At 42.7% G+C, this 27787-nt stretch overlaps 1 protein-coding gene across 3 annotated transcripts in view; it reads left to right on the top strand.

Moving 5' to 3' along the window:
- The window catches only part of LOC117772070 (transmembrane protein 132C-like), a 129198-nt gene that overhangs the window by 32778 nt on the left and 68633 nt on the right, over window positions 1-27787 (top strand). For 2 of the 3 annotated variants that reach the window (XM_034603008.1, XM_034603007.1), the window contains one exon: window positions 9696-10620. The exons of the other annotated variant lie outside the window; for it this stretch is intronic. In XM_034603008.1, the coding sequence (XP_034458899.1) occupies window positions 9696-10620 (925 nt within the window). The remainder of the gene's footprint in view (window positions 1-9695; window positions 10621-27787) is intronic. 3 annotated transcript variants of the gene reach the window in all.

Below are 27787 nucleotides of genomic sequence, written 5' to 3'. Positions count from 1 at the left end.
GTCTTCATTGCGTGCTTTGTCTTTCCTACTGCCGACCACATAAACCTTGACACATGCAGTTTGCTGTCACACCTACCGCTCTCGTTTTATTGAAGCACCCCCCCCCCCCCACACACACCCCTCACCACCACCACCACCACCACCATCACCCCTCCCACTCGTGTTTAAATCCCCCTCCACCAGGCAGCAGATACAGATCCTTGAGCTGTAACAAATGTCTTCTGCAGGAGCTTTGTGCAATTACAGCTGTCCACAGAGCGCATCGCTAACATCTTTGAATCCTCTAATACAACCGTGTAGCCAAATGTCATTGTTTTACATGACTGTGCTCAGATATTGGCGCGTGGAGCCCGAGCTCGGCGCCGCTGCGCAGCCCATCACACTTCTCACGGACGTTTGAACTCAAGCGAGTGTGTCCGTCACTCGAGAGACATTCACATACCTTAATTGCCCTTTTTTACATTTCTACAACCTGCTATTATAGAAAAAAATAACACTTTCATAGAGGAGGATGAAAGGTTGTCATCCTATGCTCCTCTACCTGTCTGAAGGATAAATAAACTCAGGCTTGGATACTTTTTCGAAGTGTCAAGTGTCCTCTTATTATCCTTATTTCTTAATATCTTACATTTGAGCATCTGTGTTTATATTTTTTCACTCTGCACCACCTCACATCGATCTCGCACAGCTCACCTGCAGACATCATTTCCTGTCCCTGATTTAATCGCTTTAAATACGTCTTCGATTATTGGTATGAAATCATTCCTGCTAAGCTCTCGGCGGCTCGGGAAGAACATCATTCAAGCAAACAAATTAGCGATGAAGGATTTATCTGTGGTGAATTTGCAGATGTTTGAAAGGAGTGATTTCTTATCGATAGCTGAAGACATTAAACCCCCACAAATCACTTTACTGGTCAGCAATATTGTTCCTATTCAACGACCAGGATGTTCTTATTATTATCTTTATTTAATCTTTATCTTAAATGTCACAAGTATTTTCAATAATGTAATTACCTATGTTTTCATTAGTGTTTGTGAGTTAGCAACATCACACAAAAGCAACTCGATTGATCGCCACGAAACTTGCCGGCAGGATGCGGCGTGGGTCAGGCAAGGATGCAGTACATTTTGGTGCAGATCCAGGATTTTTTTTTGACTTTCACTGAATCTCCCAAGAAATAGAGATCAACACAGATCATAATGACAACAATCAAACATCTGTACAGTGATATTGTCTATGAGCAGGTGAAATTCTGTGCAGATCAGGACAAAGATCAAGATTTTTGGTATTTTTAAATGATCTTAATTCAGTTACTAATAAATATTCTTTCATTTATATCAGAATGGATATTTTGCCTGGGTTTACTGTTAACAGTTTGCAGAACATTTCTCTGTATACAGTGTTTGTATTTGCAATATATATAAAAATAAGGTATGCGCTCAAGTTTATTTTAGTCTCATTGACTTTATTGTTAAAATTAAACAGTTTCTTACTTGAAAATTATATTTTGGGAGGTTTATACAAATTGTGGAACAAAACTGTATCAGTATACACACTTACCTTTGTATTTAAATCATGAAATTACACAGAATTCTTGCCCCTACCCTTCTCTGAGCATACTTAATATTGTGGTTTGCATTGTTTGAGTTCCTGGAGCCGCAGCAAAGCCTGATGCCCGGGGCCCACTGACTTCCTCACAATGTAACCATGCTGAAAATGCCAGGACATTACTCACCCTGCTCCTTTTTGCCAACTCCCTGCATTATTCTTCCCTATTCAACAGCCCCTGATTTCATATATTTGCAAAGAAAGAACAAAAATAGGCTCCCCGGTGAATAACACCCAGTATAACCCAAATGGATTCACTTGGATTTGATGAGTAGGTGCCGAGAGTCGTTGTTATTTATGACACGGGTCTCCCTCCGTCTAAGTGCACCGCGGAGTCATCCGTCTCTGTCACTACTTTTATTTGACTCACTTTCAAAAGTGCATTTACTTCGGTAAGAGCGAGGGGCCGGTCACATTGATAAGCTCGCCGGGGCCAAACCCGTGCTCTTAAATGACCAGAGCGGAGCCGACATTGTTAAAGCTGAAGCCTCGGATTGCCCCTGTGGGTGCCCTCGCAGGCTAACTGCTGCTCTGCTCCGCTCAGCACATTTGGCCCCGCTCCTTCAAGAGCTCTTGTCTCCGTCTCATCTAAACAACCAGCAGCTCCTTAGTGAGTCCCTGCTCCGCCATTCACCCCCCCTCCCTTCCCCGACACTGTACAATACACAACACTGGGCCCACAGGCAATGGACAGAATTGAAGTGTCATAAAAAGCCCGTTCATGTCCCAAAAGTGTCTTCAAGCTCTCAGTGTTGTTTCCCCCCCCCCCCTTTTCCTGTCTGTGCAACTGGCGCAGTGCTGTTCATTGCTGTTGCTCCGTTCCCCCACCAGGGAGACATGCCGCCTTGCAGAATGAGTCGGGAAAATGTGCTTAATGCAGACGGAGAAATGTTTGGAAGCGGCTGGATGTTTTCCCCAGTCGGGCATAACTAATGCCGAGACAGGAGGTTTATCTTTTTTATTTTCCATTAGTGTTTCTTTAAGATTCCTACAACACCAAAATACATTATTTCCAAGCGAGCAGAGAGGGGTGATGGATTTTAAATGTCATTCGTGGCAGCAGTTACCTTTCGGATCTAATTTAGGCTGCTTGCGGTGAAACTCCCGGGCTGTTTAAGAAAGCTTACAAACAACTCATTTTCCCCATTGTTTTTCGACCATGTAATGTGTAATTACTCTCAGCGTTTCCATTCCGGCGGAGAGCAGGAGGGAATCTGAGCTCTCCTCTTCTTGGCCGTGCCCTTGATGATAATGTGATACTTTTTAGTTTGCTCTTTACATCTGTAGCATACATAATGTGCAGACTCCAATATGTCTGCGACTCTACCTTCCACAAAACAGTAGAGGGCATGACCAAGGGATAATAAGCGGAGTCATCGAACATTGTTTTATCCTCTTTTAGTTCATTTATTTTACTTAATTAGTTATTGAAATATGCAAAACACTGCAAATGATCATTATTTGAAATATATATTAACATATTATACAAAGGCACCATTTTTCTTACTGAACCCATTATCTCATAAAATGTTAAGATAATTGCGTATGAATAATTATGCCTTCGTGATGATCTTTCTTAATTATAATGAGATGTGCCTTTGCTGCCAGGAGCTTCATTTATGAGACTCGTTCTAACCTTGCATTGCTGGAATGGGGTTTGTGCTTGGTCGGTGGTAACGCTGGTTACAGCTTTCTTTCTAAATCTTCACCAAACCTGTCGATTCAAGGTTTGGTGAAGTTCGACTCAGAATCCCAAACAGGAGAATTGTTTGTCGTTATTGTCATGAACAGGAGTGTTGTTGTGAACATGCTGTTGTCGTGAATGATTACGTTGATGAGTAAGTGTGGCAAACTTAAACGGTTTGATTTAGAGAGGCGCTGTTCCTGTAGGTTATCCAATCGTGCTCGTTACTTTTCCACGAGAAGTGAAAACACTTGTTCTTGGAGGTTATCTAAGGACGTAGAAGAAGACGGGTTCAGATCGACCCACAGACGGTTGCTGGTCCACCCTCAGGGACTGCAAAGTGCTGGGCTCCTGTTTAGTCAACGTTTATTAGTATTGAACGGATCATGTGTCCAAATCACACCGAATCGACACAGCACTTCATTGGGCCCAAAACAATACGCATGCAAGTGGGAAGCCGTTAAGAAAATAGTTCTCGAGATACGTAGGGCATATACAGACAGAGATTATTGGAATTAATGGATAGATAGATAGATAGATAGATAGATAGATAGATAGATAGATAGATAGATAGATAGATAGATAGATAGATAGATAGATAGAGCAAGAGGAATGCAACATGTGGCCCTATATAAATATATATATATGAATATATATCTGTATGTGTCAGTGTGTTGTGTTTGGAAGGTGAGATGAGAGGCAGCTGCTTGGGAGGAAGAGAGATGAAGAGCATGCTGTAAATGACTTAGATTCACACTCAGGGAATTTATCGACTGAAATGACCCAGGAGCCATTTGTGGAACCAAAGAGGCCATAAGATATGTCAGAGAGGAAAACAACTCCAAGTTTGGGGGGAACACAAGGCCCATGACTTATTGCTGATATCTGTGAGGTATGAGGCCCGGCCTCATCCATCTCGGCCGGGTCACAACACTTCATTTTCCCTCATTTCTCTGAAAGGGGAAAATATGATTCCACCTATCGATTGCTGCATAAATGTGTTGCCTAGTGATGAAAGATGAGGTGTGCCTTGCTTTTATGTGATCCGATTAACCTCCAGCTGGGAGTGGGCTCTCAGCTCGGCTCTGGTTCTCCTGCGGTGTCAGGGTGCATGTGATGGGCACTTAGGGCGATTAGTGCTCCTGTGTGTTTTGTTTGTGGTGATATATCACCGGGAACATTTCACTAACCAGGGGATTGTGCGGCTCACCAGTGAAGATGGCTCTGTATCATGGTCTGCACTCTATTTAAGAATAATTGTTTGGATTGTGAGACTTGACACATGATTAGACATTCTTCTTTATGGTTCTTATAAACCAGGTATGTGCATGGAGAAATGTATATTTGATTTGATTTGTTAAAACATCTCCTTAGTGCAGCTATTAAAACACTATGGGGTTTTTTTCAACAGCTTAGCTCACCCAAGCCTTTATCAGAAGCCGTCTTTGATAAGGTTTTTAAACTTCTTGACCTCGCATATGGTATTTTCTCCGTTTGAGCAGCAGCTGACATTTACATCCAGCTCTCCAACAGCTGGAAATAGTCTTTTCATTCCATTGTCCTGCGTATGAAAAAGGATAGAAGTTACCTCTCGCGTTGACCGACAGTGGGTCCATTGAATTCAAGGTCCCCACTGCAGCTCCTCTACAGAGCAAGCCACCACATAGAGCAAATGTTTAACCAAAGAAAATGCCACGTAAAAGATCACATCCTAATGTTTTACTTGTGGACTTATGAATATGAAAATACTGGATTTCAAAAGACTTTTAAAAAATGTAAATATTAGAAGACACAAACAAAGATGTGCGTCTCCTCCTTAAAACAAACTATCAGAGAAGTGAAATACATCAGCACATCCTGATACCAAAGAGGGAACAAATAACAGCATATAAATGACATGACGTGTTTTTTATTTTGCAATAACTAAAAATAGATGCTTGGGTCCGTCTCTGCGGCTGCTCTCCTAAAAGGCTTCTTCTTGGAAAAAGCAACGCAAGGGGTCGTCTGTGCGTCAGCATTCTATGATCCATGATTAACCTTCCTGTGTTCGGCAACCTCTTAATCCAAAGTAGTGACCAAACCATGACCGTTCCACGAAATTAACAGCGTGTTTATTATAGTAACCATGGCCACCGCTGGGCTCTATTTCTGGAGACGTCCTATGAGTCGTATCAGAGGTTCAAACCAAATCCTCAAAAACAAGTCTCAAATATTTTGCTTATTCTCATTTGCTTCTGAGTCGATATTCAGCTTCCAGTTTACAGCAGCGCTCACATCCCCAGTGTATGTGCATAGTCATGTAAATAGGAAGTAGAATAGATTGCGATCATTTCTGATACGGAACTAAAATGCACATCTAGATGAAGATTGTTTTTTCCATCCAGTCGGGATTTAGTTGAATTTGGGCACCAGGGCCGTGTCAGTGGGATTGAATCCAAAATAAACGACAGAGCTCATCAGCTCTGGAACTTTTAAAACGGATGAAGGCAACGTTCGGCCATGTTTGTGAGGGCTCTGCAAGAAAAACAAGTCATGCGGGTCATGCACATAATCTCTTGCTGTGCAGTAATCTTGGACTTTTTTATCGACAATCTCCACCTCCCACTGTTGCCGCTCATCTTCCCACCTCAATCACTTCTCACTCTACAGATGTGATATAAGAAAATCTGTTTGATTAATATATTACTGAAGACCAGCCAACTTGAGATGTTTGATCAAGGAGTGGATGCAGGATGGACACATGGTGGAGGATGAAGCACGGATGAGGGGAGGAGGATGAGAAGAGGAGGGAGGGATGGTGTATCTTGGGTGAAGTTCTACTCAGGTCACCAGAGATGAGGAGAGGCGATTATAAAAAGAAAATAGGTTTGATTTGATGCCACATGTGTTTGTCTTTGAGACACACAAAGGCTTTAATACCATTTTAAAGAGTTGATTTTAGAAGTTGCGTGTTGCATGTTGTAGGAACATCGCGGGAAATGGTATAGATGCGTTTTAATTTGGAGACCTATGCCCCCGTGGGCTCCTTTGGCTCATGCTACATGAATATAACATCAAGACATTAAATCCTGAATCCAGCATCTGTCTAATGATGAGGCCAGTCCGGTTCAGCCGCACGTTTGATATGTGATCCAACTCCTCAGTCCACGTCCTGAGGGGTTGGCAGGGCCAAGGAATCCTCCACAAGAGTTTACAGCCAGGATTTACCACGGGGGGTTAAGTTATCTGCACAAATCAATCCCTTTTTCATTTGCAGAAACAGTCCTGCAGACATGATTTACAAGTACAGTAGCTGCAGACATGAAATCCAAGGGCAACTCAGGGCTGCAAATCACGCTGGCTTCGGCTGCCAGTTTATGATGTCCTGGTTGGTATCATGGAGAGGAACATATTCTGAATCCGAAGTTGCAAATTACATTTTCTTCATGTACTGGGGTATTTAGTTCCATCTGTGCCATAGTAAGTATAAACTAGGACATTGTGTCACAACCCTTGGAGAAAAAAAAAGAGACAGAGAGGAATGCACGATCCAGAAGCAGCTAAGCACTCGCTCCTCTCTTGACATTTCTCTCTGTTTTGTCATTTTTAAGGGTAAACATTGTTCGCTCAGTCAGAACTGTGTAGTAGCAGTCGCTCTCTGTGTACTGACTCAGTGAAGTCTTCACATCCCTTTAGTATCTTACATCTCAGTTGCGGCGGTGAATGAAAACACAGCGTAAACTCCGGCGTCCGAGTAGTTTGAAGAAGGTGCGCAACGCGAATACAAACATAAAACCAACTGCTCGGAGAAAAGTGCAACTAATTCATAGTTATGATTCATTCTTGTTATTTCCACGGGTTTGTTTCCCATATCAATGTCAGACATTTTTACAGTTAATGCATATGATTATAGAGAAGAGTGGTCTGTGATTAGGTTCAGCCGTGTGGCTGGTTTTCATCTGGCCGCCAGCACAACAATCATAACTGTGGCAGAGGCAAGAGCTTGAACAATTTTTGTATTTATTTTGGAACAAATTGGACCTGGGTGGGTGATTCTTGATTTCTCGCCGCCGAAGCTTCAATCCGAGTCTTGACCTGTGTAATAAAGCGAAAATACACCCGGCTGCTCCAGTACATCGAGACTTATAACAGCTTAAACAGATGACGGATGGATTGGATAATAACCCTCCAATCGATTCATTAGGCCGGGTGAGATCGTCAAAGACAGCGACTCTTGATAAAAGACATTTCTCAAAGACATAAGAATGAAAAGTAGATAATGAAAAACCTATTACTGGAAATAGCCTGGTGCATGCACGGAATAAGGTTTCCCTGCCTGTCTCTGTCCTTATGAGAGGTATTGATTATTAAATGGATTAATATACTGTCAATTCCTACAGCGACTGCCTTATAACTGCCTTATACACGTTTCACCACTCCCCAAACCCAAGTAAATTTCTTTTTCATTCACCAACTGCATTTGAAATATTAATTTTAAAAGTTTAGTTTAGTTTGAGTCAGAGTCGGGACGGTCCTGTCCCAAGTTCTTGCGCCCGACTCTGGTTCCGTCCGCCAGGTGAGCTGGTCGTTGCTCTGCTGCCACGGATCGTCACAAATCACAAATCACTGCCACACGTCACCCAAAGCAAGCAGGGTCCGGGACAGAAAATCAATGGGCTCTCATGGGCCACTCCATCAGTCCAAATATCTGGAGTTTGATGGCAAAGAGAAAGAGGCAGTGGGAATGATTTGCAGGCCGGAGAGGGGGGAAGGGACGGAGGCAGGTCTTAAGGGCCATGCAGGTTCTGGTGAGGTTGCGTGGGCATGTTTGAGGCGTGATGTGTAGTATCCCGTAAGAAGAAAACCTCATTCCCAGGTTCTTGTACCAATACCAAATAGATATTTTTCTTTAACTTGGTAAAATTTAGGTTTTCAAATGTGAAATCTCCCCTGCATTGGATGGGAGAGTTGAAGGGGGAAGCAGGGAAGGAGAGACATGAGCTGAAAGGCCCAGGAGAATGACCATGTGTTGTGGAAACATTAAGAAGTTAATTATTGTTGTTTGTCCACTGATTTGCTTCCGATCAGCAGTTAGAGCAGCAGCGGCTGTGACCCACAGCTCAAAGAGGAAATTAAGGTACTTAAAAGCCAGATGGCACTACTTCTTTGAATCATAACTCACAGACATGATACACATACTTTTAGATCCGGTGTGGATTACACAATTTGTCCAAATAAATGCCCATAAATCTATATTAAAAAAGACGACTCTGAGAATCATATATTTTTTTAAGTTTTCCTCATGTACCTGCATCATATCCCTGCAAACAGTAACTGCTCATTTTTATGATTGGTTCTAACTTAATTGATTACTCCATGGCAACAATTAACTATAAAAATATAACATTATAGAATTATAGGAATATTTGATCAAATAATAAAGACAAAGAAAAACTCAATTCCATACAGTACAACATTTGCAATAATTGTCAAGATATTCAAATTTTCCAGCTGTAACATTTTGTACTAACAGGTAATTATACACATTGTGAGCCATCTGATAGACTGCAGAGTTTAAATCCACTGCAAGTTGAACTTCTCAAAGAGAAAATATGTTTGTTAGATCTTGAGTTGCCTCACCAGCATTGACAATTAGTTTTCAATGTTTTACGGCTGTATCATGTATCTCCTGCTTTTCTGTGGTGCATTGCACGGTGGACATTCACAGCGCTCTCCAGATTCACTCCAATTTTCCAGTGTAAACACACAAGATATCCTCACGACTCGTTTGGAATTACTAATGTGCTGTGGCATTAGAGTCTGACCGGATGACAACTTTCCATATCTGACAGTTGTGAAGCACCAGCGACAGTTTGAGTGACAGAGGAAGGGATGCAGGGAGGATACAGGAGATCAAGTCATATTAGGGTAAAAAAAAAAAGGGAGGCAGGAGAATTTAAGGGACAGATCGAGTTAGTGCGTCACAGTGAAAGGGATCGAGCACATGAGGCGAGCGTGAACAAGCCTGATAAGCAAGTGACTCGGAGAGACGTCTGTATTTTGAATTGAGTCGAACAAATTCCTTTTGAATAAGAGCAGCGGCTCATGAAAGTGATATCATATGGAAATGTTTCCAACGAGCCATTTAACACCCCCGCTGGAACCGACTGTAGATAGGATTGCCTCAGGTTGCAGGCGGTGCATGCAAATGTTATGGTAAATGTGAAGAGCCGCCGTCCAGGTCATGATTTAATTCCTCCAATTTTTCTCACTTTGATTTAACACCTGGCTCAGGTTTTTGTTGATTTGGGTTTAGACAATGAATCTCACTCAGTACAATGATGTATAACCACAAGTCTGCTGAGTGTTAAAGTGAAAGAGAGACTACCGGGGAGTCACTGTCACTCTCTCTGTGTTTCAGTGGTGGACAGCAAGGTGATCCTGGAGGGCCTGCAGAGGTATGGCCCCACGCCAATCTACCTGCCTGTCAGCTACCGGATCCTCAACGCCGAGTCAGCGTTCTTCCTACAGGAGGCAAACCAGGACTTAATGAGGAACTCCAGCCTGCAGGCTCGCACTGAGTCCTTCTTCATCCATCAGGCCCGGCAGATGCCCTTTGTCAATGCTAGCTACGGGCCGCTGTCAGTACAGCAGCCTGTCCCCCTGGAGCTGCTGCAGACCGTGCCAGGGTCCTTCAATACAGCCTCCGTCACTTCATCATCTGTGCCAACATCAGCAGCAGCATCGCCTCTGTTTACATTCAACTGGAAGGTGCACACATATATTATCAGCGAGAGTATTCACCCCAGTTGGCCAAAGGTCCAGGTGTTGTTCTACGTTGCAGGGAGGGACTGGGACGATTACAGTGCCATCCACAAGCTGCCCTGCGTCCAGATGTTTGCCTTCCACGAGACTCAAGAGGTGCGCGGCACGTGCCGGCTAAAAGGTGAGTTGGGGATATGCGTTGCCGAGCTAGAGCCCCTGGCCAGCTGGTTCAGCCCCCCCACTGTCAGGCCGGGGAGGCAGCGGGTCTCTGAGCAGGCCCAGGGCACTCCTGTGGAGCTCTACTACAAGCTTCAAACGTCGGACAATGGAGACTGCAGCTCAGAGGATTCAAGAAAGGGCAGCACTGTCCGCTCCGAGCAGCCCAGGCCCATGGGCTATTTTGCAGGCCACACACCGATGCAGCGCATCGGGAGCGTCAGGCTGTTTCAGCCACTGTTGGAGCTCAAGCTGGACAATAACTTCGTGGTGATGGCCCCTTCCAAACCCATCCGGCAGAGAGAAACCGTCTCCACCTTTCTGGCTTTGTCAACGCTTTCCTCGGTGCAAATCTTCACCCTCAGGTGAGTAAAGCTCCTCCTGGGAGAACACAGTTTACTCTGCTGCTCCGCTAATGCTTTCCCATTTCCCTGTTTAAACAGAATTCCCTGAACATGCAACACATGCAGTTGAATTAAAGATAGAGTGGTAGGGTTTTAAATAAAGCACCAATGATCGATAGACCTGTGAGAATACCCCACAACCGCAGATCTGAAAACGCACAGGAACCAAATCATGCAGATTATAGATAATAGATCACACTTTTCAGACAGTATAGATAAAATACAGTCATTGCATTTCCTCTTTCCTATGACCAGACACTTGTTTTGTAAACTTCATCTTTAACATCTCGTTTAATCATAAATAATCTGCACTTGGAAAAATCTGGGATTAATCTCTGGCATTTGAGATTAGGAAATATGTGCATGATAAGCTTTTGATTTGCCACATCACAGTCAGCGTCTCCTTCGCTGCCGAGCATCATGTGGGTTGTTCAGCCTGTTTATTTAGATCATTTGTGGACTTTTCAGAAAAAAACACAATATCACAAATATCACAAAAATTGTAAACAAGACAGTGGTATACGCACGTCCTTGTGTAATCAATTGAAGCAGCTTCATTGTGTGCACAGACAACGCAGACAAACAGCACTCAGATCCTTAACCTGGTTTTGCTGTCGCGGAGGAAATTCTAATTTCAGCAGGAAGACGGGTTTTTTGTGTGAAATAACACGATTTTCAGTGACAAAGAGATTGTCGCACACGAAATCTTGTCTCTGAACAAACCTGAAGCCTCTTGGTATTTATTTAAAAGAGGTTTTCTGAAAGTGGAAGCACAAGCCAAAGACAAAAAAAATCTCACAAAGTTTGAAGAGAGTTCACTCGTGGTATTATTTGTCGGGCTTACAGTTGAAGGGTCACACTCAAAATTGTGTTATACTTTAGTTATACTTTTATACCTACATTTTGCTTACATTAGATGATGACTTTTACCATATGTGGCTTTATTTCCTATCTCTCTTTTCTGCTTGTGTGAAGTATTTGTATTTACTGCAACGGATGAGGTTCTGTCGAGAAGGTTTGTTTGTGTTTATCGCTCCCTTCCAAATAACGTTGGAGAGATTACAGATATCAGACTGCTTAGCACCCTCTAAACTGCATCTTTGATAGTCTGCAGGGGATTGTTTTGCCTGGATAAAGCCTTAATTATGCTTTTGTGTTATTTATGATAATTGCTTCATGTTCTCACCTTCAAAATTGCCTGTCGGAGAGAAAAAAAACAAAAAAGTTTTATCTGAGGTGATTCCACACAACTACAAAGTGGTTATTGATACGTTGAGCGTTGTCTCATACAAATTACGATTCAAAGTGACTGTAATTGCTTCAGGTTGTTTGATGCAAATGAAGGTGTAAGGAATATGCTTTTTTTCTCCGCCGGGCTACTTTTATGCCCGAGATCTAAATCACGGCAGTTGAAACAGTTAGCAGCCTCAGAGTGGAGCTGTGACAGACAGCCTTGGCGATTTGTCAACCCTGGGTAAGCAGGAAATCTGCCAAAAAGCCCCATTGCTTTTTTTCTCTCACTCCAGTGATGATGAACTCCCATGACGTATTAGTGCTCGCAGTGTGTGTTTATCACATTTGTCAGCATGTGTGTAAATGGGAGCTTTAAAGGCGGCTGTGTTTTTTCTTCTTCTTGTGCCTCTTTGCACCAGCGTTGCAGCCCGATCGTTCAGAAGTTCATCTTTTTTATGTTTTCCATCGGGATGGAGCGGACTTAAAAAAAATACCTCATTAGCAACCAAAAGATTAAACCTCAAAGTGTTTGAAAATCACAGGCTACTTTACAGGAGTTGATTTGCCAGCTGACCAACTCTGTGACTGAACACCCGAAAGCTGATGACTCATCTGGTGTCAGTCGTTTTGATTTCCCCGATAAGACAAAACTCGTCCCTTTAAAACACCCTTTAAGCACTCGATATTCTCTTGATGATGATGGGAATTCAAGTCCTCTTTCGCTGGTGGTGGGAGAGATTGTGCGTCTGTAGTTGTTCAGCACAGATGTGTTGAGTCTGTATGTTTGCACACCCCTGCTCTGCTTCTCTCTCTCTCTCTCTCTCTCTCTCTATATGTGTGTTTGCATACTGTCTGCCGGTGCTTGCTTATTCATTGGCGTGGGTGTGTTTATGGACAGCTTACATTACAAGTAACTCTGGTGGGTTTCTCCCACAAGCTAAGGCATCATTAACTATTTATATTCTATGGAGTTACTTCCTTCTCCTCCACATTATGTCTCCCCCACCATCCCTGCAGCACAGACAGAAGAATAGTGTCTGTATTCTGGGGCTGGAATGAATCTGACTTGATTCGATACGATCACAATACTTTGGTACAGATTCGATATAGCAATACTACAAATATCGCAATTTGATATCATGATATATTACAAATGCAATGTTTAATTTTTCAATACTACAAGCTCAAATATACTGTACAGACTATGTATAGTAGTGATGGTGGTGTGGAGTATCGATGTCCCGCCTTTACACACTCTTGACCAATCTAGAGTCAGCCTCAGCTGTCAATCAATGCATTTCAAACCAGTTTTATAGAATCAAATTAAACCCACGTTATCATAAATATCAACACTTGAATAAACTTCAGTGTGATAAGAACTTCCTAACGTGACAGGAATCGTCTTTAGTACAATCTTATTTGCCCGGTCCCATCTAGCTATGTCCCGAATTAACAGTTGACTGCTAGTTAAATTACTACCTCAGTGTAGTCATGTAATAAAAGATTAAATAAAAGGTCAAGTTATCAAGTGTGAAACTTGTTACCTCAGCCCCATGCACCTTATTCCTACATATGCAGATGGAAAAAGTTATATATTATACTATATCATTTGACTCTTTAAATATGCTTCTCTACTTTTTTTGAGAAAACTGCAAAAACTAATATACATGTACAATCCTTTTAATCTGATTCATTGATGAACCATTACTGGCACCTTGAATACTTTAAGTTCATGACACACTTTGACCTTTGCCCTCAGCAGAACCTGAGGTAAAACAAAGATATTCCTGAGAAGTCGTGTGCAGTGTTATTTATTTTGCGGTTGATTTAAGTGGCTTGCTGAGTTTTCCAAGGGCCAATAAACCTCAATTCAAAGATGCATCAGTGCATGTTTTTATTTATCGCTCTGCCTTGTTTGTCAGCATCATTTACAATCAGCAGAATGTGTCATTTAATTTATTGACTCACTCTGAGCCCTGCTAGAAAATTGTTGGCATGTGAGGAATTAAGAAATTATACCAGCAGGCTTTATATTTAGTCTCGCTGTCTATTATAAGTGCATGTTATAATTTGACTAATTGAAAAACTTTTTTAACATTTAAATGATAATATTCGAAATATATGATTTTACATACCAATGTCTACCCAGCTCTTAACGTTTAGCAGCACAGACAAATCAGCGCACTTAACCAAAGGGCTATTTCACCGGCCATTTTTCTCTCTCTGCCTTGTTGTGTAATTGGCTGTATTGGCTCTAATTTAATGCAATTATTTCGACTGTAATTACAGGAATCCAATCCCAGATAGTTGACAAAACACACAGACATTTGTGCACACACACACACACCTACACACACCTACACACGGACTCATGAATATTCACGCATACACTCATACGTGCAGACACATCCTGATGCCCACACACACACACACACACGTGCGTGGACCTGCTCGGTGCCAACTGTAGAGTCACGGGGTGTTTGTCAAGCTAAAGGCTCCCACTGGAATCAGTAATTCCCCGCTCCCTGCCTCATTAGCCGTGGAGAGAGTGAGGCAGCAGGTTCGGAAAAAAGCGTTCTCCAGCTACTCCTTATTCAACATGCAAATGAAAAAACCATTTCCTCCTGAACAAATTAACAGGCTTTTCAAAAGATAAATTGCCCCAGCTGTATTGTAATTTTGACTAAACAATCCAACATATTTCCGCAGACCCTCCCCCCCCCCCAGGGCCGGTGTTGCTGATGAATGCAAATTAATTTCCAAATTCTGAGCGTGTGAAGGTGTAAGTGTGAGATTCCTCATACTGTGCCAACCCAAACAACCAGCATGGGTTGTTTTATTATGCGGGGATTTAGCAGGTGAAAGAGGCAGGTTCAGTGTTGGGGCTGTGAATAAAGACGTGGAATTAGCGGAGGCAGTTGTTCAGATGCTTGCAGATTCTGCTCCAGGTCGGGTTTTACAGCTTGTGTGACTCAGCTGGTTGTTATTGGCCGTTGTTTGTTGAAATATCAACGGGAGAAAAAGGTTCGAATAAAGATGTTCTCCTCAGAGTATTAGCCTTATCTTGACGGCACTCCTGTGATTCAGTTCTCGGTAAAGGTCACCCAGGATAGGTATGTTGCTCTTCCATTTCCATTTCTGTACTTATCTGTGCTTTTTCTCCCCCCCCCCCGTATTTTATCTGCCGCTCTGTCTCGGCTCCTTGTGTTTTTTAACCTTTCCCTCGCGGTGCATGCGCTCTGCTCTCCCGTCACATTCTTCTGTGCTTCCGCTGAGTTCGACATGTTCCTCCTCTTCCTCCTCCTGCTGCTGAAACTGTGGCAAAAAAAACCCTCCTTTGTTCTGAGATCTAAATATCCAGGAGCCTCGTGCCTGAAATTCTAATTCAACTCTGCCTCAGTGTGAAGTTCAGCCTCCTCTCACCCCTCCCTCTGCCTTGCTCTACCCAGCTCCTTCTTTCCCTCCCCGCCTCCTCACCAGTGTTTACTTTGAAAGCGCTCATTCACTCATTAATAAGTAATTAGTGATTTGCGGCCTGGGGAGACGTCACTATGTAGATCCCACTCCGTGTTGAACCCTGCCACCGCAGAGCAATCACCAGTTCCCTGCAGCAAGTCATTTGAATCCTTGTACTTTCCACTGTAACGATTTCCCATCACTATTCTGTTCTTGAATTCGTGTCTAAACTGATGAATTTATTGGACATCAGGAGCCCAGAATGCATTGCTCTGCCACTTCCCTGCTGCCTGTCTTCACTTTCTTTGCACTCGCTCCGTCCATCTGCCTTGGGACAGGCTGCGCGTCCCACAGGAATCTTTCGCGATCCCGCAGCTTGGCAGAGGGTCACAGGCGCGAGGCCGCACCATTCAGAGTGACACATGCCTCCAAGACGCTCGGTACTGACGGGGCCAAGGGTCGCCTCGGTTGTTCTCTCTGGTTCCTTTGAACTCGCGAATGTCTCGCAGGCTCGGCAGGGCAGCAGAAGGGATGAAGGAGGATGGAGTGGGTCCTCCCGAGGGACTGAAGCTCCATGTCTGGTTCGGTGTTAGAGTTACTGAACTTATGTGCGGTAAGTAGGAGTGAATCTACAGTCGTAGATGCTTCAAGCTTGAATCAGCAGGCCACAATCCAATGAAGAAAACAATACACTTTTACAGAAATGCAATTTTGTTGTATCTCTCGTATTACTTTCTGGATGTGTATCTGTAAAACCTGACACCCAGAAGTAGAGAGTAGGTAATCCTGGAAAAGCTACAAGAGGAGGCTAAGCTTTGGAGATACGCAACCGATACATCCAACCCCATCCCATTGGCCCTCTGGTCAAAGCTACGCCCCCAAAACGCATTAACACGCACAATCTGACAACTGCTTTACGCCACACCAGCTTTTTTGGAGGTCTGAGGATTTCAACAACTACGATTTAAAAAAGCATTTCAGGTACAACCTACTAAAACTACCTTTAATTAAGGCCACAGATACACATTGATTGTGTATAACAAGTTTCTCAAAATATTTCCGCTTTGAATAAACTAAGACGAGCCCCTTTTCAAAATGATTAATGTTTCTCCCTTTCACAAACTGAATAAACTGTCAAAACCTGTTTCAAACATCCTTGTCTTCATGAAAAAGCAACAAATAGAAGATTTGTTCATTGAATACAAATTAAAAAATGGCTAATTAAATACTATTTGGTGAGGGAACATTTGGCTAATGGGTTTTAAAGCTATCAACATTATGGTAATTAACGTTTTTTTCACCTGACGAAATGTATTTGCTTTTGCGTACTATAAATGAATTAGTGGGAGACAGAGTTGATTCATTCATATTATTGTATAGTGTCAAGATAAGAGACCCTGATTAAAACTGGTCACTTTTATTTTGAATGTAGACTTTGAAGCAAAGTCTGAGTTTCTAAAAGGTTTCACTAAAGTCTTATGAGGTGGAAACGTATTGAAGTATGTTAGATTTTGGAGGTTCGGTTCACTCTTAAGGTCTCATTAATTACAGATGTTAAACCTTCATGGCTGAATCACGAGGAGTAAAAGAAAAAAGGGAGAAAAGACCAGAAATCACAAACCTATTGAGATTTTTAAAAAGTAAAACTGACAACTATTTTCACTTGATTGACACCGCACATAAAAGAGAATAAAATTTCCCAAAGAAACCACTTTGATATTAGCTGTAAGAATTAGTTTCAAGAATGTTCATATTTACTTTTGGCAGCTATAAAAATCTTCCGTTGGCTCATCAGACACTTGCTCATAATCCTACAACTCTGAGCTTCTAGTTATTTTCTTCCCCCAGATAAAATAAGAATTGTTGTGCCACAGTCAACAGCTCGAGCTGGCACGGGGACTTTGATGGCACCGATAAGGCTGAGAATCATAGACTCGTGTTGTCCTTGAATGTTTACCAGTCATTTCCCATTAAAAATAATGAGGTGCTCGCATTTTACCGTCCATTACGTTGATAGATTTCACTCAGACAGGAAAAGAAGCGCAGAGTCGTGCTGTAAAAATAAATCTGCGCGGTTAAGCGATCAAATAACGAAAGCTGCACAAACAATGAAAGTTTGCTCTTAAATTTGTTCCACTGTCGTTATGAAGAGCCGTGCAGATTGTAAAGCCTCCCGGAGATAACGTTGTGATTTAGGGTGGTGAGAATAAACTTCACTTGTGTTGTAAATGCACCGTGCGGCTCATGATCAGACATCAGCCTTGACATCTAAAAGCTCGACTACAACAATCTGAGAACTGTCGTACAGTTTGCTAAAGCCAAAAGTGGGACACTGCTGCACTTAAGTTTGATCAGAACCCTCTTGCATATCAACGTAACGGCTCTGTCGCAAGTCAGAGGGGGATTTTTTCTTATATTTTTTTATTGCAAGTGCTGATGCAACTTCTCAACTTATCACGCAGTTGTTAGGAACTTCATGCAACACTTCGACTCCCAACTTCTGCAGCACCGCTTCCTCCGGCTCCTGCAATGTGAGGCGAAGATGATACATGAAGGGGGCCGGAGGCGGTGACAAACAGGGTGGGATTAGGTGCTGGAGCAGTCCCCGGCAGAATAAGCTCTGCCAGCTAACTGTATGCTTGGTGTCTCCGGGCTCTCTCCCGCTCTCCGACAATCATAAGCTTGGCCTTCTAATCACTTGTTTATCCCTGATGTTTCTCATAAGGATTTGCTTTGATTAGTTTGATCCCGCGGAGTTGACAGCTGCAACACAAACTCGGAATCATGCATATTTTAATGTGGACGGAAGGCAAGGGGAAATAAATGAAGAGAGAGAGAGAGAGGGAGAGAGAGAGAGAGGAGTGATGAAATGCTGTGGTAGCTGCTTTTTAGAAACTGACACTCGGCCACGAAAAAACTCATCTCGGCTACATGAGAAATTGCTTCGCCCACAGTTGGGGTTGGAGATGTGTGCAAAGATTGAAACACAAACAAAAACAAACAATAAAAACAAGGAGTGAGGGAGAGAGGAAAAGATAAAAAACCAATGGAAGCAGGCGACATTATTTCTTCTGCTAGTTAATTTAAGAAAAAAAAAACATTTGTTGTTTGCCCCACGGCGACAAAACGATCTTGCCACAGCATCTGGTTTCATCCGCAAAATCTGAATCATTAAAACTTAATGTGTGTGGAAACAAGGGCAAGAAACTTTGGAGCTGCGAGACGTTTAAAGACAAACACTGCGTCGCTGTGGCTGAGAAAAACAAACAAAACAAGGGAGCGATGTCTGTGAACAGCGAGGATCTTTGTGTGCAAGTGGAAGGAGACAGTGAGGCAGTTGGTCGGGTGTTATCTGTGCGAGCCTGTTGCCTCCGTGCCTGTTGACTGAGGAGTTGTGGAGCTTCGTTTTTTTCCCAGGAGCTATTCAGCCTTGCTCACTCAAAGCTGCTGGTAAATAAACATATAACGTTATTACCTTGCAAACGCAAAGACATAGAGATAGAACAAGACTTAAGGGCCTGTCCCTGTTCCTCTTCCTTGGTCCTAGCCCTAGATATGAGGTGCCAGAGTGCCCCCCCTCCAAACAGCCCCCAGGAAGAGGGCTACAAAATCTTCCCCTGGGAATTGGGACACCACTCGCTACATCATCAGCAGTGACAAACAATATCAATGAATGTTATTATATTAAGAACCGTTATAGACCAACATTATAACAGTGACACACCTGACAACTACAGGACAGACGGGATCAACACACAGTCAGTCTGCGTGTTTACATCGGTTAATTCAATGTAATGTTAGTTCTTTATAACATGAGCAGGGAAGTTTTCAAAATTTGTCACAGCCATTTTTATTTGCCACTGGATTAAAGCTGCTGGAGCCGCTTCTTTCTCTTCTTCTACTTTTTAATGCTACCTCAACTTCCTGCAATTGGTCTGAAACCACATCTTTTGGTTGGGTCCATTAGTCTGGATCATGGTCAGATGAACCTTTCACACCCTTTGTTTTGGTTCCTTCTAAACTGAAAGGGCCGGAGGTCTGGACCAAATAGGGTGAGTGTAAAAGCACCCATACAAACGTACTGTATAATGTTTCCAGAGAGGTGAGAGAGAAAATATCCCAGCTTTCATCCATCCTTCCATCCATTATCTATAAAGCTTATCCTTTGAGGGTCGACGGGGCCTTGAGCCAATCCCAGCTGAAGAGAAATAAACAATTATCAATAAACATAACTCTTTTTCAGATGTTTTGGCCCGTTTGTACATCACTGATTTGGTTAATCGTGCGGCTTCGGGGATGTATCACGCTGTTCTATTTATTCTATTCCAAAATCGCTGTGTTTGTGGCTGATAAAAAGCAGAGCCCCATCTCCACAAAGCTGTGTGACTGGGAAAGGTCGGCCGCACCGATGGAGAGTAGGTGGATACTCAGCTTTAATGAGTGACAAAAGATGAGAGAGTGGAAGCTGAACTAAATGTACAGGCAGGAGGTGCGACGGTGGCAAACACTCGCTGAGATTAACCTTGACACCGAATTCCCACTCCATAATTACACGGAGGAGTTTAAAGCAGATCAATCATGTTACTCGCATTATGGAGAGAAGATAAAGCCACTGACCAGGGCAGAGCCACACACACACACACACACACACACACATTTAAAATGACTAATGACAGAGCATTAGAGTGATTTGATTTGATGTCTATAATGTGTGATATGATTATACATTTATTCATATCATTTGTAGCCGAATTAGATATGTCAGTCATTATTAATACGTTTTTTTTATCAGTTGGAGTGATGCACGTCCAGGCACACCACAGATACAGGAATATAACCACTGTAGCTTGGTGAAAGTCACTGGTAAATACAAATGGTGACGCTCAGTCAGGGCTGAATTTGGTGTGGAGCTTAACACAGGAGTCTGGTTCTGGTTCATCATCATCACCCCTGGATCATCTGGAGCCATTGAGATGGTGTCACAGCATCCAGGTCCAATGGATGAGTGTTGGAGCCCCCTGCCTCCAGCTCACCCTCCTCTTCTAAATATAATAACAATAATCTCTTTTGTATAAGAGAGTTTGCTGAAGCAGAATTTTAAGAATAACAGAAATGTATATTTTTGTATTTTCAGACAAGATAAATGGAAAATGACTAGAAAATTGGGTCCCTGTATTATCCGCAGATTTTCATGCTGTCTTTCCAAGTTGACGTCCTCATCTGCGTCTTCTACCTGCATGACAGCTCTTTTTCATCCATTTGCTTGGTAGAAATATCCTCAATACGTGCACTTTCTGACTGTGGGAGTTTTCCAGACACGTTCCTTCTGTATTCTCACATGGGCTCACGCTGACAATTTCTGTATATGTCACCAGGGAGCTGCAAGAAAAGTTCCCCGACATTGTCCGAAGCGACTGACTTAGACATTCGCGTTTTCACAGAGTCGACCGACAGCGATGCCTGTGGTCAAGGGGGTCTGAGCATCTTGATGTATGAAAGAACCTCGGTGACCAAGAGTGACAGTATCAGTCCTGGTTTGGGATATTTCATAGCACTTTCTTGCCTTTTGGGAATGAGAGTGACATTACAGCTTGTTAAAATTCACCTTCTGCTCCTCTGAAAATATTGCCCTTTTATGTGCTTAGCTTTCATTCCCAGAACAGGTCGCCCTTCCAGCAGAAATACGGAGTTCGATGCAGTGACAAAGACCTGGAGTCGAGGCTGGAGTCGAACTGACGGTGTCTAGGGCTTCTGGGGCGAATCATTAGGCGGATATAATATGCAGCATGCAGCTTGGAGCTGTGCCTTTGGCTGGGCTTTAAGCTGTGTGGTGTTGGTCAGTCTGGTTGTAGCTGGTTGGGAGGTCAGCCATTGATCTGCAGATATAAGCTGGTACTTTGGATCCAAGCCTTCATCATCCTGCAGGGCTGCCACCACTGTGGATGGATAAGCCTTGATCTGCTCATGGGTCTGGATTTGTGTGTGTGTGTGTGTGTGTCTGTGTGTGCAGGTTGAGAGAAAGATGTCTGTGATAGCTGTTAGTGTGTGTTCGTCTTAGCATGTGGTTGTGTTTCTGTGTGTGTGTCTGTGATACATGCGATCTGTACAGTTCTCTTCTTTGGTGACAGCCCTGCTGGGTAAAATGATAGACAGAGGAGATGAAATGAAGAAATAAAAGATGATGACAGGTTATGAAAACGAGTGAATGTTGCGTAACTGATCGTCATCCACCCCTTAGAACATTCCTGTGTAAAGAAGTCAACATCGAATTTTAGAAATAGTTACATAACATGGAAATAACTACTGAAGCAACAGGAGAATAATAAGAGAGCACAGACCGGAGTTGGTGATTAACTGAAGTTTGCCACAGTCAATTCATGTATTTCAGATTGAGAACTGTGTGGAATCTGGGATATGTTGACGAGAATTCATGGGCACTAATGTGAAAACCTTGAAGTATCTGTTTTCTATCTGAGTGATGGTAACATCTGGCGCCATTGACAAGTTTCTCCTGCTTGCTGCCATTCAGCGAAATGTTTTAGCCTAATTGCTTAAACAAAACGTGTGTCCTTCGTCTTTGTGATCATTTTTTACGCTCAAATAAACATCAGAAGTACAGGGAATGGATGCAACTGTCTGTGGTTTTTATTTTTACCAAATGCTTTGTGTGCGTGTCCCTGACAACTGAAGACACATTTGTAAGAAACGTTTTGTTTATATTGTTTAACATGGCCGTCTTCCTGCGCATGTACCAGATACATCATGTGTAATTTCAACATGAATTTTAAATACTTTTCATTCTAAGATACACACTGATTACTAACAAATACACAAATAGCACAAGATGCACTGATTTAAGGTTTAAAATAAAACCTTGTGAAAATGTTAAATTAAGTAAGTCATTATTCTATAGCTCTGTAAATGTAAGATTTACCTTTAGCCTCGGCGTACCCTAAAGTTCGGCCTGTATCGTTGATAAGGCCAAAACACTTGATGACGCTAAGGTGCAAAACTAAAATTATGTCCCTAACATCCACTGGTGGCTGCAAACACCTGAACTTCTGGTAGTTGGTAACTTAAATTGTGCCGAAGACCTTCAAACGTACAAGGGATATTCACCATCTTGTCCTGTATTCGAAAATATTTCCTTAAGTTCCTGAAAATGATGGCAACATTACAGTAATTCAAGAAGAAACCGGTGTTATGCTGCATTTCTGAGAGCTGAACACATGGAGGGTGATAGTGAAAGACAGTGATTTATGCTTCTATGATGATTTTCCAGAGTGTGTGTGACATCATTGCTATATGTCACAGCAAATGGTGTCTTCACTCTGAAGTGATGCTCTCTCTGTGTTATGCACAGCAGTCAGTGTCGAGCGCTCGGGGTTCTGTCCGCGATACAAAAAAAGGTTTTCTATCTGTTCTCCTGTCATTGTACCATTGATGCAAAGGCTCGTCAAAGCCTTGGACCGCCGTTTCACCTCATTCCTACTCCAGTCAGCCGTTTCCCAACCCACACTATCACCATCACTCTGGCAGTGGCACACTTCTCAGTACAGACGAGCGGCGTTATGGCCCGAGGTCGCACTGCGAGTCCCTTTGTCTCCTTCTCCTGACACACAAACTGACACGAAAGCAAAGACTCGCACAAACACATCAAATCGCTCTCAGTTAATTTTCCAACAGCTTTAGCGGCTGCTTAGTGAATTCATGAGAATCGGGAAATGTGCTTCAGTCCATTTACAAGGCGATTCTGCGAGCTCCATGATCGCTCATGTAGCTCAAACTAATGGCTCCTCTTGGAACTTGCTTACTGGGAACACAATAGCATGTCTATTGTATGTGTGTGGGAAATGGATACGATCGGCTATTCACTCCCAGGTCAAATGACTGGCAGTCTAAACGCTAACGCTGCACCTTTCCAGTGTGACGTCATGATGCACGTTGAAGTTTGGTGCGTTTGTGCATAAATAGCCATGAATGTTTGTGTATTATTGTTTTTACATCTTTGGAACAACGTGCAACAGCGATATTTCTTCTTCTTATCGTGCAAGATGCGATTTCCACCCTGTTCGTAAGGTCGAACATGGTTCACCGGCAATCGCACGTATTTGGTGGTTTACCTGAGTTTAAAAGAACAGTTTATATTCCCTCATCTTTGCAGCCACCATCTCAACCAATTTCCAGCATATATTATCAAGATATAGAATCGGCGTGTCAAATTTAATAATAGATGTGTCTCTGCGGTTTTAATAACCATAAGATCTCCGCTCAGCTTTAATGAGCGAGTGAAGTTACATGTCAGTCTTTTGAAAGTGCATTTTGTTTGTGTGATGGCGTCTCTTGATCTGTTTTGCGTGAGTCTCCTGCTAATTAATGTGCCGTGGGAAGAAAATTACAGCCCTGGCTCGGCCACTTACTGCTGCTCGGTGTCGAGACCCGAGAGTGAAATGGAGCGGAGTGAAATGAGCAACAGGAAGCGGAGAGAACCAAACGCTTAGCTGGTGACAGGAGTGGACGGCTGAGGCTTCAGCGAGCTGCCTGTGTTTCTGTCTTTTTGCTAAGTGACTAATGAAGGGCTTTCATGCGTGGCCTAATTTTTGCAAAAAATGTGAATTCTTTTAATTTTGACTGCAGCGTATTGATTTCTCGCTCAGTGCGTAGCTAAGTGCTACTTGATGGACTGAAGAGCACATGCCTGTAACAGAAAACCCTTAACGTCACATTTTAATGTGTGGAATGTGGCTTTGTGGATGCTGCTAAAAGATCAACTCACGTCAACATAGACTCTCCTGCTGCTGCAATTTGCCTTTTCAGATGTCATGAGCATTTCTTTAACATAAATAGGTTTCATATATTCCAAAGAAGTCACTCATACTGTGCAGCCAGCAAAGACCCATAAAGAACATCTGTACTTTATACATCTGCAGGATGTCTGATGCGGTTTTGGCATAGAATGTATATAAAGATGGACGACATGACAGCTCCCCAAAACTGACGCCAAATCATCTTGATCACCCCCTGGTGGCTGGCTGCAGTATAGGTCATAAATCCATGGACAAAACTAAAAAGTCAAAATACACCATTGTGCCATTTTTTGTAGTTCATGTCACACTGATGTCCAGGTGTTAAATTTCCCGGTGAGTTTGGTTTTAATTAGTTATTCGATGTTGTGAAAATAGGGTGCGACCTCCTGATTGACAGCTGAGACTGACTCGCGATTGGTCGAATGCATGTGTAGGCAGGACCTCAATGCTCAATAAATTACATTAGAAGTTTGTTTTAGCAGAATTGTTGTGCAACAGGAGGAAGCTGAGACTCGTTTTTCATCTGTATAATACAGTCTATCGTTTTAAAAAAAGAACAACTTTACCTACAGGCAGCGTAAGAGTAAATCTATGCTATGTAGTTGCATTATCTCAGCTTGGTCTCGGACTTGTCGCTCAGGTCAACTGGTTGATCGGTTTTGTTTTCACACAGAACTAAAACACGTTCGTTTGAACAGGCTTGTGACTGTCACCTTTGCATTATCAGCGCTGCATGTGTCACAAAATCAAACTCCAGTGACTGACAGCAGGGCCTGCAGCACTTTTCCTGCGTCTTTTGAGATACTGCGTTTGTGTTCTCTGGCGTCGCAAAGAGCTCACGGAATATACAAAATAACTGATGAAATACTGATGAACGAATAAAAATGGGAGCCAGAAAAAAGAAAAGAGGCAAGTTAAACCATCATGTTGTGGGAGAATATTTACACTATACATTTTATCTGGGAAATGCTAAAACACACAAAGTAGGTCATGAGCTTAACACACCTCCGGTTTAACCCTTTTGCTGATGTGACGTGCGTACGCGTTACCATGGTTACCCCAAAATAATCCTGTACAATTATAAGCTGTACTGTACATCACTCATATGGGCCATGAGATCCCTTTTTAACAGTTCACAATCAAAAGCTGTGATTGGTCTGCATTGGTTAATTGTCTAAGTAATTTGCTATAAAGTTTAATTTTATCACAGACCGAGAGATATTGTCTGCTTCATAAAATGTTCTGTAAGTTGGACGCTATTACATTTGGTCATTTCATTACAGTTCTTGCTCAGATCCAAGGAGGTTGAGGCCTGAATGACGACTTGTCCTTGGTCCCTCTCTCCCCTCCGCTGGCACACAGTGTTGGACTGTGGTCCGCGGAGGAACAGACCCGACATTGTCACGCCACAAGGCTCGATGCAGACAAGCTGTGTTGGTGGCCCGGGGGAGTCACGCGCGTTCACACACACACACTGAGAGAGAGCGGCCCTAGGGAGTCCTCTATGAAGGGATTGGTGTAAATATCCAGTGGCAGTGGAGGTGTTGGTGGCCGTGTGAAGTGGAAGCGCTGGCAGCATGGCGCTGGCTGATAAGCACTACTAACATACAGGGGAGAAGTGAGTTGGTCATCCATGTTGAAACACCGGCAGCCACACATTTCCCCTGTACCGTAGTAAAGCTGCATCACAGCGAGCTGAGGCTCAGACCCCTGCAGGGGGACGAGTAAAGTGGAGGGAGGGCATGACGCTTCCTGAACGTATGGTACAAATTTGAAGGAGTACATATTTTCATGTTTGTACACAAAAGACCGTTACGTCAGAGATACATGGGTTAGGTTGTGTATCAGGGTTTGGTGGGTGAAATAAAATGAGTCTGTACACACCAGTAATAGAAAAGCACTGAAACACTTACATCAAAGACTGCAACCTGGACATTTATTGTCATGCAACTGATACTGGATTCTATATGCTCATACCACTTTATATACATTTATATAACAATATATCAGCTGATATTTTGTATAATGTTTATAGGTTGGTAGGTTGTTGTTCCATTTGTAGTGGAGATATGTTTTTATTGTGTTCGTGCACTTGTCCGTCATTTTAGTTCTTTTTTGTTCAAGTGTTTATTTCTCTGGTAAGTTCTGTTACTTATTTTATCCTATGAAAAGGGGGTGAAACGTCACGACCGACAGCTGAGACTGACTAATGACTGGAGGTGTATATGCATCAGCAGGACCTGGATCCTGCGGCTCCGCACCACAGTCACTCCTGCAGACTCTTAATCCAAATGACACACAAAAGACCCATGTTCAGACTGCAGGACATTTATTATCAGGCAGCTGACACTGGATTTTGTGGGCTGATATATTCAAATATATAGATCTCGATAGCAGGTGATATTATTCATATTATTTATATACTGTAATTTGGTAAGTTGCTGGTTATTGGTCCATTTGTAGTGTTGGTCTCTAATAAATGTTGTTTTAATGTTTTTGTTCACCTTTCCCTGGTCAAAGAACGACAAAAATGAAATTATCTACTAATCACATTTAATACAAATCCCTGCTTCTCTTTGTTTGAGATTAATCTATTTATGTATTTTCACCACATCTAAATATGGCCTTAAAAGTTCTCATATTGATGCATATCTGGTATAACATGATATATCTGTGACAGGCCGGGATCGGACGATATGGGTCGGGCTGCAAGTCCTACATTCCCCGTGCCTTCGGTGATGTGAAGCATGAACTTTCCAGCGAGTGCAAGATAAACTGCTGGAGCCTTTCTGAACTACACACCATGAACAGCGCATGATGAAACCATTTTGCAAGGATAAAGTTGTCTGTTAACGCACTAAATTGTTTAGTTAAGTTTACTTCATGGCAGTTTACCGTCTCCTGCTTTGCAACGGGGTCAGACTGTCTGGTATTTTCCTCTCTTACTCTTACTTTAGTATTTAAGATGTTTGTTATTTTTACCCGGTGAAAATCGTTAGCTGCAAGACTTGGCAATGAAAACCAAATCATATTGGAGAACACTTCTTTTCAAGCTGACAGTTTTTATGTCAGTCCCACCGTTACAGTATTTTCAAGGAGGAAGAAATCATGCCTTGCTCCGACTGCAGTACTTCCTACCTGCTCCAGGCTACATGTAAAACCTGTGTTGACACAACTACGTGCTGTGCAGTTTGACTTTGGCTTTGCTCTTGAAGGGGGGGGGGGGGGGGGGGGGGTGGAAAGAAATACATTATTTACTTTTACACAGACAGTGATGAGGAGGCTTTGTTTTTCTTCATAGATCTACTGATCTCTCATATCTCTGATCAGGTCCCTGAGAGGGAAACTGGGGGAAAAATAACAAGTTGGAGAAGAAGAGATGTTGAGGGGGGGGGGGGAAATATATTCTGGGTGAAGGAGAAACACAATTTAGTTTCAGTATTTCAGTATATTTCTTGATCCCTGATAAAAAAGAAAAAAAAAGCCCCAATTTGAAAAAATACAAAAAGAAAAATCTAATTAAGGAGAAAGGTCAAGCTGCATTTTCATTCCAACAAAAAGTCCCCTTACTTCTTTTGCATCCTATTGTAACTTAAGAAAAACACAGTGGCCTTCATCAACCCGTAAATCCT

This window comes from Hippoglossus hippoglossus, chromosome 12 (assembly GCF_009819705.1).
Source record: "Hippoglossus hippoglossus isolate fHipHip1 chromosome 12, fHipHip1.pri, whole genome shotgun sequence".
NCBI lineage: Eukaryota > Metazoa > Chordata > Actinopteri > Pleuronectiformes > Pleuronectidae > Hippoglossus > Hippoglossus hippoglossus.
The sequence above is the reverse complement of the archived record's forward strand: the minus strand, read 5'-3'. Positions and strand labels throughout refer to the sequence as shown.